Genomic DNA, 11760 nt, shown 5'->3' with positions numbered 1-11760 from the left:
GTAAGGACCCTAGCTCACTTCACATTGGGACGATGTTCACTTATTTTTCTGTCACGGCTGCTTAAGCGCGTTGTAATCACTCACAGCTGTTACTCATCAACAACCGGCAAAACCAACATCTTTCTGACTTAATTTTAAAAACAGTATATTGTGAAAAATGCTGTCATTATTCTCTTACATATCTGTGCATAAAATTGGAGGCATATAATTACATTTTAAATGTAATAAATATATTTAGTTTTAAATAAATATTATTCTTTTAAATATTGAGTAGATTGTGGTCCCTTACTGTGTAGCAATGTGTGTTTATATTTACAACTAAAACAAACGTTTGTCTTTATAAAAGTTCTGTAACATTTCATAAAGTTTATTGAGTTGGATCACGTGATGTTCGGTTGGCGAGCTTCAGAAAAGGTCACGTGATTTCCGGTTAGGGAACATAGGGATCATCGATGCTCACTGGTTTTTGCGTTGCATTGTGGGAATTTTTAGGGAACGAACGTTCCAGTGCACTGAACGGATTTCGCGATTGAGACAGCCCTTAAAATGGCTGACTCCCTAATCAGTGCCCTGACTACTGAACAAGGGAGCTGATTGAGACACACGGCGAGTTGTCTGGAACACAGCATAGAAAAGCCCATTTCCTGTTCTTTAATTCTTTGAGCAGACTAAGAAAGTAAAAAGTCTGTTTGTTTTTAGATCAGGTTGCATATTGCTGCATTTACAGGCTTATAATAGTAGTGTTTATAAGTACAATCTTTTGAAGCCTGAATATAAATGTTACTCTGTATGTATACATATTCCGTATGCTTCCCGCTTGTTCGATGTCTTAAAGGATAATTCCGGTATTTAACACTTTGAGTCTCATTTCTGGTTTGTTTTGGATGAACTACATGTAGTTCATCCAAAACAAACCAGAAATGAGACTCAAAGTGTTAAATACCGGAATTATCCTTTAAGTTTTAAGGTAAAAACTAACCATAAATATATTTAAAATATGTGTTGGGGTGAATGTGAATAAAGACTTGTTTTTATATCTAGTTCGTCCATCAGAAATTGTTTTATTTTCAGCTGTTTGCCTCTTGGCTGCACGTGTTTTTCCATACAGCAGAGGGCGCCAATAGGAAAGCAGAAAAAAATGTTTTCTCTTCTTTTGAGTTTATGCAAGATCGGCACATATGTTTGAGCTAATGGCTTGCACAAATATTAGTAATTGATTCAAGTTGTTTTCATTATTTTGCTGATAATTTTCATTCATTTATGAACTCCGTGACCTTTTCATAGCTGTCAATGAGACCACCCAGACCCCTTGGATCCACAAAATCATACCAGCTTACACCAGCAAGTGGACTAATGAGTTTTTGACCTTGGGGAATAACCAAGCATTGACGACATGTCATGGATTTCAGTGGATGGTGCCTTTGGTTGCTAAAATAAAAAGGAAGCTGATATTACATTTGAGGTGTTGGGAGGCCTGGCTTACCTGCCGTACTACACTAGTCAACATTTGAAGTGGATCAAGAATGTAAATCAAAATTTTCCTAAGACAACAAATATTGGGTATTGGTATTAGGCCCACTTTTATGAAAGGTTTTGATCCACTTCAAATGTTGACTAGTATATTTCAGGATTTGTCAAACATGCAAGCAGAGGTCACTAGTCTCATGTGCAATGCTAGCCAGTCTAATAATTTGAATATTGCCTTCTTTAATGTGCACAATATTCACTATACCACTACATACAACAGCAAGAAATGACCAGGTTTTTATAGAACAATTAAACCAAACACAACCACACATCAAGGACATTCATTTGCAGAGTTTATTTCACAAAGTTCAAAATAAGGGCAGATAATTCACTTTGGTTAAATTTATATAGAACATTAAAGTCAGATAGCAGCTGTGAAATACATCACGCAACAGTCTCTACGCAGACACATGATTTTACCATAGTGATGTTTGTCATTAACCAGTTAATACTTGCAAAGTCAGCTACTAAAAAGCTTTGTTACCCTTCAGATTTTTAAGTTGCAGAGGGACAAATATTCCACTTTATGGCCATAGTGACTGGTAGTTGGAAGAAGCCACATTTTGCCCAAAGTCAAGTGATTCTCCATTTCATCCTGCCCTTAGTGAAATTGGATGGGTTACGCCTCGACCTGCTTCTCCTGTTCAATGGCTAAGAGAATTTAATAAATATAAAACTCAAAAATCAATCTACCAGTTCAGGCAATATCAAATGAAGCAAAAACCTTCCATTAGACTTACTCTCTTTGGTGGGAAGCGTGTTTTTCTCCTGCGTCTCAGTCTTCTTCAACTTGGACTTGTCAAAGTGAGAGATCTCACTGATATCTGGTTTGTCTGCCATTTTTTACTCGAGCTTCCTGGGACAGAAAAACACCATCACATCAATCACAAAATAGATGCTAGAGCACCTTTTACGCTGTCTAATACATAAAGCACACTACAACTCCCAAAAACCCACCTTCCTCTCACTTTACTACTGAAGAGTAATTAGTAGGACGCAGGAGACACCGACCAAAGTCTCTAATTTTACACTTATATAGTCGAGGAAGATGGTGTTCTGACTGCTGGGTAACTTAAGGCGCGTTTAATTAATATTGCAGGTGTAGCTCGTTGGCTGATTTGTTCTTTAATTTTAATTGGATAATTAATCAATTAACGGCCAATAGCTATTTGTATTTCATAAGTTATGTAAATACACTTTAAAATTAAGGAGGAAATCACCTAAGCTGCATCTCTACTGAATTTATAGTCACTTTTTTAATACATTGCCTTACCTTTATTATGGAGCAAAAACGAGACAATTTAACTAATAGCATAAGGATTTGTACCCTTGTATGATTTATAAAGCATTACTTCGCGTGGATTGTATATGAAGACAACGTAAGTACATTCATTTTATGTGTTATGATGACTTTTTCGATTTTATGCTAGTAATGGTCGTTTTCGAAGCACTGCTTCATTAGGCTTCGAAACATTTACGAATCTTTTGTTTCGAATCAGTGGTTCGGAGCTTGTTTCAAACTGGCCCAAGTCACGTGATTTTAGCAAACGATACGTCATAACTGTTCCGAAACGTTTCGAAAATCCGATGGTTCACCACTAGGGGGAGTTGATCACATGACCAGTGTCTTATATGTTTAGGTAAACTCAAGTCAGTTTTATTATGCAAGTTCATAAAACATTTATCATTCTGACTAATAACACTGCCATTTTGTCTAATTTTTGTTTATAGACAGATTTAATGACAAAAATGTGCATAATTAAAAGGGTAGTTAGTTTTAATGATTTGTTTGCCCTAAATAAAACTAAAAACACATGATAGACTTTTAACTATGTCTTAATTAAGTTAAATAATTTTTTTAACATATTTTAATAAAAATCTTGCTATTATTTTGTAAAAATAAGTGTAAAATGTTTGGACATATCTGCTTTACACTATTTTGACCAGCAGGAGTCACCAGCGTGTGTGGTGTTTCGAACTGCTTCGAAACACTGAATCAATTTTCGAAGCAATTGGTTCAATTGATTCGAAGCTTCGAAAAGCTTCGTTTCTCCCATCACTACTTTATGCTGTGTTGCGCAAACCGAGCGACACGTGACATCATAGTACCGCGAGAATAATTATAACGGTACGTTGATGTCGTAACGTTACACCAAACGCTTTGCCAAGCGCCGCATCGAATACATGTATTTATTGTGTTGTCATGTTTTAGTAGTTACTTCTGTTGCAATAAAGCTATTAAGAAAATGGTGACAGAGCAGATCTTAGATTATTAATTATTCAAAGTTATCCACAGCAGATCTCAGATCAGTAAATTATCAATATCATCGTCAGCTCAACATCTCAAGAACTGGCATTGTTGAGCACCGCTGATCTCAGATCTGTATAACAAGCATGTCTAGCAATCAGAGCACGAGATGCTCGTGCACGTGTAGCGGTATGGGCTGCGGAAGCGATAACAACAAGGAATTGATGGTGTTTATATCTTCAACTACCAAACAATTAAACATCAAATGATCTATGGCTCGGGAGTTTTTATCATCTGTCGACTAACAATGGTAAAATTGATGTCATCATTATCATGGCTATTTGAACGTTGTGTTATTTAGATAGCAATAAGATCTTATTGTTAATATTTAGTAAAAAAAAGCGCATTGTCTTTATCATCCAACGTTAACGTTAGAGCAAAAGATTTACGTTTTCGACAAAGTTAATTGATTTTCTTTGTTAAGCTTTCGTGAGATGAAAGGGCGCGGTGTTGAGTTGAGATTTGTTTTTGTCAGAAATATCACGAGGTCACAAAAAAAAATATATCACGAGGTCACGCCTTTACCATAATTACCATGGTAACCAAATTACATTTTGATCAAAATGTAATTACTGCAACACAGTCAGCATTATTATTATATTTAATTTTTGTAACTGACAGACATGTTTATAATTATATTTAAGATTTTATAAACATTAATAATTAATTAGTTTGGTGGTTGCCATGGTAAATGTTTGCCAGGTGAACAGCTGTACTGGTTTCTAATCTATTTTAATTTGGCCATAAAATGTGGAGACAAGTGATTCTGTTATGAGTTACCATTTTCATTTAGACCCTTTACGGGTTACAGGTTGCCTGGAATGCGGCATAATTCCAAAGCTTATGCAATGACACATGCCATTTACATGCTATTTTGTATGATGATTATGCTAACATGCCATCAAGGTGGATAAAATATTTCATATTACTCATTCTTTGGCGCAATTGGCGGTTACACCATTTGACATTTTCAGGTCTATTCAGTCCTAACTTTCATAAAAATTGTTCAAATGTAATTTTTTTATTGCAAAAAATCAACATGAATACACTATGTCCATTGAAATAAAACTGATGCCCCAGGGGAAAAAGTAGTACACTTCCAAAGTGTACCAAAAGTGCTTTATTTTCGCACACTAATTTTGTACTTAATATACTAAAAATTAATCTTTAGTACTTAAGATGTTCTTAAGATCATCTAAGTGTACTTCACTGTGCTATTTTGAGACACCATAAATTTGAACTAAAATGTGCTAAAATGTATTTAAAGGTGCAGTGTGTAAATTTTAGCGGCATCTAGTGGTGAGGTTCCGAATTACAACCAATGGCTTAGTCCACGGCTCACCCCTCGCTTTTGAAACACATAGAGAAGCTACGGTAGCCGCCACCAGACAAACATGTCATCATCGGAGACAACTTTTTTCTGTAGAAAAATGGCAGCACAAAATGCCGACTTCCATGTAAGGGGACCCTCGGTGTATGTAGATAAAAAGGTCTCGTTCTCAGGTTATAAACACATAACGGTTCATTATGAAAGGTCTTTATACACCCCTGATAATATATTTTTGTATATTATTTTGCATTTCTGTCAAAAAATCCTTCTAAAAATTACACACTGCACCTTTAAAAAATGTATTTAGGTACCACTTATTAAGTACAAAATTACTGTGCAAACATAAAGCACTTTAAAGGAATAATCTACTCATTTTCAATATTAAAATATGTTATTACCTTAACTAAGAATTGTTGATACATCCCTCTATCATCTGTGTGCGTGCACGTAAGCGATGGAGCGCGCTGCGACACTTCCATAGCATTTAGCTTAGCCCCCTTCATTCAATGGTACCAATCAGAGATAAAGTTAGAAGTGACCAAACACATCAACGTTTTTCCTATTTAAGACGAGTAGTTATACGAGCAAGTTTGGTGGTACAAAATAAAACGTAGCGCTTTTCTAAGCGGATTTAAAAGAGGAACTATATTTTATGGCGTAATAGCACTTTTGGGAGTACTTCGACCATACGCCATAAAATATAGTTCCTCTTTTAAATCCGCTTAGAAAAGCGCTACGTTTTATTTGGCACCACCAAACTTGCTCGTATAACTACTCGTCTTAAATAGGAAAAACGTTGATGTGTTTGGTCACTTCTAACTTTATCTCTGATTGGTACCATTGAATGAATGGGGCTAAGCTAAATGCTATCGAAGAGTCGCAGCGCGCTCCAGTGCTTACGTGCACGCACACAGATGATAGAGGGATGTATCAACAATTCTTAGTTAAGGTAATAACATATTTTAATATTGAAAATGAATAGACTATTCCTTTAAGTACACTATGGAAGAGTACTACTTTTTCACCTGGGGCATGCTTTTAAAACAAGTTTTTTTGTAAAGATTTTTGAATTTCTCATCTTGCCAAACTGTTTTGGTCAATGACCCATTTACATATAAATGTTTGTTTGCTTGATGCCTGAAGACCAATTTTATTTTCATTTTTACCTAGCAATACATTCTAGTTGGTGCACCATGATGACATCATCTCTGGCCCTTACTGTCAACCTTTGATCGGGTGTCAGCGAGAACCATGGCCTCTGCTGACCTTTTAAAACAGGGGTCAGAAGATCCAGAGCATGTCCAAGGAAAGAGCCAAGGTCAGGAGGAGTCACTGCAGAATCATAACCACTACTTGTGTGGTTCTGTGGCGGCGTTCGCCAACATTGCCATCACGTTCCCCATTCATAAGGCATTGTTTCGCCAGCAGCTGTTTGGGCTGCGAGCGAGGGAAGCTATGCTGCAGCTTCATGCGGACGGTTTACACACTCTGTATCGTGGTATCCTACCTCCCTTGCTTCAGAAAAGCGCCACCATTGCTATTATGTTTGGAGTTTATGAGGACTTCTTGGGGTTGCTACACCGTCACGCTCCTCATGCCCCCGAGGTGTTAACACAGAGCGTCGCTGCGATTTTGGCGGGAACAGCTGAAGCCGTCCTAACGCCCTTTGAGAGGGTCCAAACTTTACTGCAGGACCCTCGGCATCACGGGAGCCTTCAGAACACTGCACATTCGTTCCGGGTCTTAATACAGCAACATGGCATTTCAGAGCTTTATCGTGGCCTGGTCCCTATTCTACTGAGGAACGGCCCTAGTAATGCTTTATTCTTTGGTTTGCGTGGACCACTGAAGGAACTGCTCCCGGAGGCGAATTCGAAGGCGGGGCATTTGGTGAATGACTTTGTATGTGGGGCGATTCTGGGAGCAGGGCTCGGGGTGGCGTTTTACCCCCTGAACGTAGTTAAGTCTCACGCACAAGCACAAATTGGAGGGGAGTTTAAGTCTTGCAGGGCGATATTGGTGAACGTTTTGAAAGAGAGGGACGGGAGGGTGAGCCGTCTCTTTCGGGGTGTACATTTGAACTTCCAGCGATCTATTTTCTCCTGGGGAATTATAAATGCCACATATGAACTTTTACTGAAAATGTTAAATTAGAAGGGTGGCGAACTGAAACACAAAACTCTTGAATGGGACTTGTAATATAGCACAAAGACTTGAATAGGCTACTTTTAGGTTTGAAAGCTACATGTTAAAATTTCTCCACATTACAGGGTTCCCACGGGTCCTTGAAACCCTTGAAAGTTTGTGAATCTGGGGGAAAAAATCAAGGCCCTGGGAAGTTTTTGAAAATACATATACATAGATACAGGTCATTGAAAGTGCTTGAATCTATTTTATGCAAGAAGCTTTCTGGATAAAATCCATATAATTCCCTGTGTAGTGTAGGATAAAAATTCTAGACTTTAAGCACACGTGCTAAACTGTTCGCTTTAAATTCTTATATCTTCTTTATGTGAATGTTGATTCATACCAAACTGCTTTTTGCATAGTTGTGTTTGACACATGAAAACGTCTTGGGTTACGTATGTAACTGTTGTTCCCTGGGAAAGGAACGAGGCGCTGCGTCTCCCTGCGTCCCTGTAACGTTGTCTTTGGCAATATTTTAGATAGCGATATACTTCCTGGCTCCCGCGTCACCCTGTCTTTGTCGTTAAGCCTCACCATTGGTTGAATTTGACATACACATTCAGACGCACTTACCCCTGAAGGCGTCCCCAAAGTGTCACCGCAGTGACGCAGTGTGAGTTCCCTCAAAAGGGAACTGTAATAGTGTATCTTAAAAGGTAACACGATGAAAACTTGACTCCCAGAAAGTAAACTGTTGCCTACAATCTGTGTGTTTGTTGTAGTCCAAGAAAAGAGATTTACATTGGAAGCGATAACTTGCTTCATCGTTTACTTTGGGTTTACCTTTTGTTAACATGTACTAATACATAATTACACACCAAAGGAAACGTGAATCCAACAATAGTTGCCCTTTAATTCAATGTCTAACATTTGAATTGGATAAAACAATTTGAACATTTTGTATTAAAGGTCTCGTTCTTTCTGTGTCTTTGAAGCTTTGATTGTGTTTACAGTGCGCATATAACATGCGTTCATGTTTCACGTGTAAAAAACGCGGTATTTTTCACAGAATTTACGGTGTTTTCACTGTCCTCAAAACAGGCTGATGTCTTCCTTGTTCTATGAAGTCCCTCCTTCAGAAATACGTAATGAGTTCTGATTGTGTAGTTTGTTTAGTGCGTTTTGATTCTGTAGCAGCTTAGCTTGCCGTTAGCTTAGCTTGCCGTTAGCTTAGCTGGCGACTGACGTATTCCTGTGGGCAGAGTTTAATCAAAAAACTGTTCTACTAACTTCATTAAAGGGACACTTCACCCATTTGCATTAAGCTTTGTATGGATAGAACCCCAGTCATGTTTTTGAATGGTCGTGCATCATTTCCTCAGTTGCCGCTGAGCCAGAAGAAATACAGATTTCAGTGTTGCACTTCCTTCTTTCAATGATGTAAAAAATCATCATTTTGCATCATTGAAAGCAGGAAGTCCAATATCTTTGTTGAGGGGGTGAGACTACAAACACCCCATTTCTCGGTCAAATAGGCACCAAATTCGAAATCTATTTTACATTTCGACTACAAATATGACGCACTTTCAATAAAGATTAATGTTTCTACGGGTGAAATGCTCCTTTAATGCAGGAAGTAGAGGGCTGTAGTCCAAACCGGCCGTTCGCTGTAGGCTTTGAAAAGTGAACTCTGTTAAAAAAATATATATATCATCTGGCATTAAACTTTGAGCTTTATTATTTTACAGGTATTATTTATGCTACTATAGCAACATTACACACTAACTAGGGTTTAAAAATGAGATCAGAAAGAATGTGACCTTTAAAAGAGACTCTTCTTTTCACAAACATCATTGACCTCATGACTATGAGGGTATTCTTTGTTGTGTTCCCAGCTTCATAATTTTTTTAAACTGACTGTACTGTCTTTTCTTATTTAAATCGTATGTTATTACTAGGTAGGGAAATACCACAGTTTACACACTGGTGGTGTTTTTTGAGTTTTTTATGAGGTTTGCTGAGTCAGCTTTAGGGTCGCCAAACTCTCTAGACTCCAGTCACCAAGTGACGACTTAGATTTTAGTCCAAGCATTGATTTGTCATGTGAGAACCAGTCAACACAGAAATCGGTTTGGTGTTTGTGGTCTCTGTAGCTTTCAAGTGGTCCCTCTTTCTTAGCCAAATTCTTTTATGCTTTGAACCCGCTAAAGCTATAACACATTATTTCAGTGACATAAGCAGTCATTTTGCCATGTTTGGTCCATGTTTCTCATCGCACTTAAAACTTCCTGGAATTGCTCCCAAATATAGTGGGATTTGTTGTGGAAGGCGGGACCACAGTCTCTTCACCAAGGACTGTGAAGTGCAAATGGAAAATGACGTGACCTTTGTATGTGCTGTCAGTGTAAATGTAATTTTGTACTATTCACTTTCATTTATACTAACTAGTCAAATATAGGAGAACAAATAAGCAAGCATTTAATGCTTGATCACAAGGTTGTGGTGAACTCATGATCTTCAGTTTGGCCATTAATAGTTATTTTTCATTTACAGTTTTACAGTTATTACTTTGGTTTTCATATGTATTCATTTAGCAATACTCTTAGCTTCCACAGCATAATATTCCATTTTTTTCTTTTAATGTCAAAATGTATGCTTCCCATTTTCAACATGAGCCCACTTCCACTGAGCAAATATCTCTTCCTGTGACATTTAATGGGGTCAGTTAAAATGGCACAAATGACCTTTTTGTTCATTGATGCTTAACCGTAAACCCTGTTTTTATACCTGATAAAGATGTTTTTATTCTGATACTAAAATAGATTTTGGGTCGAAGGGGGCATGTAAAACTGAGTTCAGTTGGCACATGCATGCATGGATCATCTACTGTGTACAGAGTGGTATAATTGGTCGCTGTTCACTTCTGATGCTTGTAAATTCAGGCTCTGGCCTGCACCCACTAAAGATGTCAGCACTGAACAGGGCAAATTTGGAAAACGCATATTTAAAGGCAAAACTTGTTTTGTATAAGAGTTTATTATCTTTATAAAGTTTTGACAGCTATAGAGAAGGTAAGCGAATAAGCCATGATAATATAGAATATATTAAGCAAGTCACTAATATGTTAACGTGCATTGTGGAGTTCCGTTTTTTTCATCTCTTTGGTGGTCCAAATTAAGTACACCAAACAAACACCCTAGATTTGTCACATAAACTGTGCTTTAATTTAATTAGTATTTAAAGTAAATATGATAAATATTGATTACGTGCAACCGCAGAAGTTTCCAAGTTTATGCATGTATATTATAAATAATGCTATATAAATGCAGTCCATTTACCATGCATGTAAATTAATAGGATATAGACTGTAAAAAAAATAATGCAGCATGAAGTTAAAACAACTTAGTTTTTCAGGTTAATTCAACCTACTATTTTAAGTTTTGGCTTTTGATAAGTTGACATAACTTATAAAATCAAGTTAAACTTGTTAAAGTAACATAAAAATATATGTTGATTTGACAAAAATGCTGCGGTTTTTTTTTTTTTTACTGTGAGCGAGATCTACTGTACCTTTCTCTTGTTTCAGTTTTCAGCCTTTTGCCTATTTTTTTTCCCCAACCTTTTACTGAATCTCCTCCAAAAAATTCAAGATTTATTTCAACTAAATGTACCTCTGATGTCAGTGTGACAAATGAATTATTTTTGAGTTGTTCATATGTAATCATTTACTGTTATTGTATATTTTGTTTAAAAGCACTGTATTTTCAAGCTTTTTTATAATGTACCACCTGACCTTGGTTTCTTTATGTCTTGTTTTGCCAGATTTAACTCTCTCCCTCTCAGTTTTAATATAATTCTTCTGTGTATAAAATTATTATGTTTTTATATGTCCCATGTATTCATTATTGTGTGTTTTAGTTCAAATATTACACTTAAAGCAACAGTTCACCGAAAAATTGAAAATATTGATATCATTTACTTAAGTTGTTTTAAACATGTATGTTCTGCTGATTCAAAGTAAGATATTTTGAAGATTGTAACCAAGCAGATCTTTGGCACCATTGACTTCCAAGGTAGGAAAAATAATACTGTGGGTGTGCATAGTGCCCCAAATCTGTTTGGTTATTAGAAACCTTCACAATATCTTCATTGTGTGAACAAAGAAATGTATAAAGGTCTGGAACAAATTGAGGATGAGTACATGACAGAATTTTCATTTTTAAAGTAAAAATTAACTTTTACATTTTAAAATTATAAATATTTTGCAGCTTAATTTAAAGTAACCCTGAAATAACGTTTCACCATCCGCCTTGTTGTATAATTACATGTATCAGTTTAACTTGTTCTTGTTTTAACTTCATCCATGTGCTTATGTGAACATTTTGGGGCGGTTTCCCGGACGGGGATTGGACCGGTCCTAGACTGGGATGGATCTGGGAGCTGTCCAGGCTGAAAACGACTTGCTGAC

General features: G+C 36.8%; 2 protein-coding genes across 3 annotated transcripts; one reads left to right on the top strand and one right to left on the bottom strand.

Moving 5' to 3' along the window:
* Positions 1-1803: 1803 nt before the first annotated feature.
* Positions 1804-2636, bottom strand: LOC129444762 (thymosin beta-b). The gene is made up of 3 exons (XM_055205629.2): positions 2485-2636; positions 2268-2383; positions 1804-2178 (listed from the first exon to the last, which is right to left on the bottom strand). The coding sequence occupies exons 2-3, from the start codon at positions 2365-2367 to the stop codon at positions 2147-2149; spliced, it is 132 nt and encodes a 43-aa protein (XP_055061604.1). The 5' UTR covers positions 2368-2383; positions 2485-2636; the 3' UTR covers positions 1804-2146.
* A 127-nt stretch (positions 2637-2763) lies between these two features.
* Positions 2764-11177, top strand: slc25a51a (solute carrier family 25 member 51a). Of its 2 annotated transcripts, none has more exons than XM_055205628.2 (2): positions 2764-2906; positions 6336-11177. In XM_055205628.2, exon 2 carries the CDS (start codon positions 6417-6419, stop codon positions 7317-7319), a length of 903 nt encoding a protein of 300 aa, XP_055061603.2. In that variant the 5' UTR covers positions 2764-2906; positions 6336-6416; the 3' UTR covers positions 7320-11177. The 2 variants fall into 2 exon arrangements, with proteins under 2 accessions (XP_055061603.2, XP_055061602.2); XM_055205627.2 differs by lacking the exon at positions 2764-2906 and adding an exon at positions 3779-4085.
* The last annotated feature ends 583 nt before the right edge of the window (positions 11178-11760 follow it).

Source organism: Misgurnus anguillicaudatus, chromosome 3 (genome assembly GCF_027580225.2).
Source record: "Misgurnus anguillicaudatus chromosome 3, ASM2758022v2, whole genome shotgun sequence".
In the NCBI taxonomy this organism is placed as follows: Eukaryota; Metazoa; Chordata; class Actinopteri; order Cypriniformes; family Cobitidae; genus Misgurnus; species Misgurnus anguillicaudatus.
Note: the sequence above shows the minus strand (reverse complement) of the source record. Positions and strands in the feature narration are given on the sequence as shown.

Bases quoted from the DNA above. Each gene is read 5' to 3' on its own strand.
- slc25a51a (XM_055205628.2), top strand. From the start codon at position 6,417: ATGGCCTCTGCTGACCTTTTAAAACAGGGGTCAGAAGATCCAGAGCAT.
- LOC129444762 (XM_055205629.2), bottom strand. From the start codon at position 2,367: ATGGCAGACAAACCAGATATCAGTGAGATCTCTCACTTTGACAAGTCC. The intron at 2,179-2,267 runs GTAAGTCTAATG...AAATTCTCTTAG, and splicing joins CACGCTTCCCACCAAAGAGA to CCATTGAACAGGAGAAGCAG.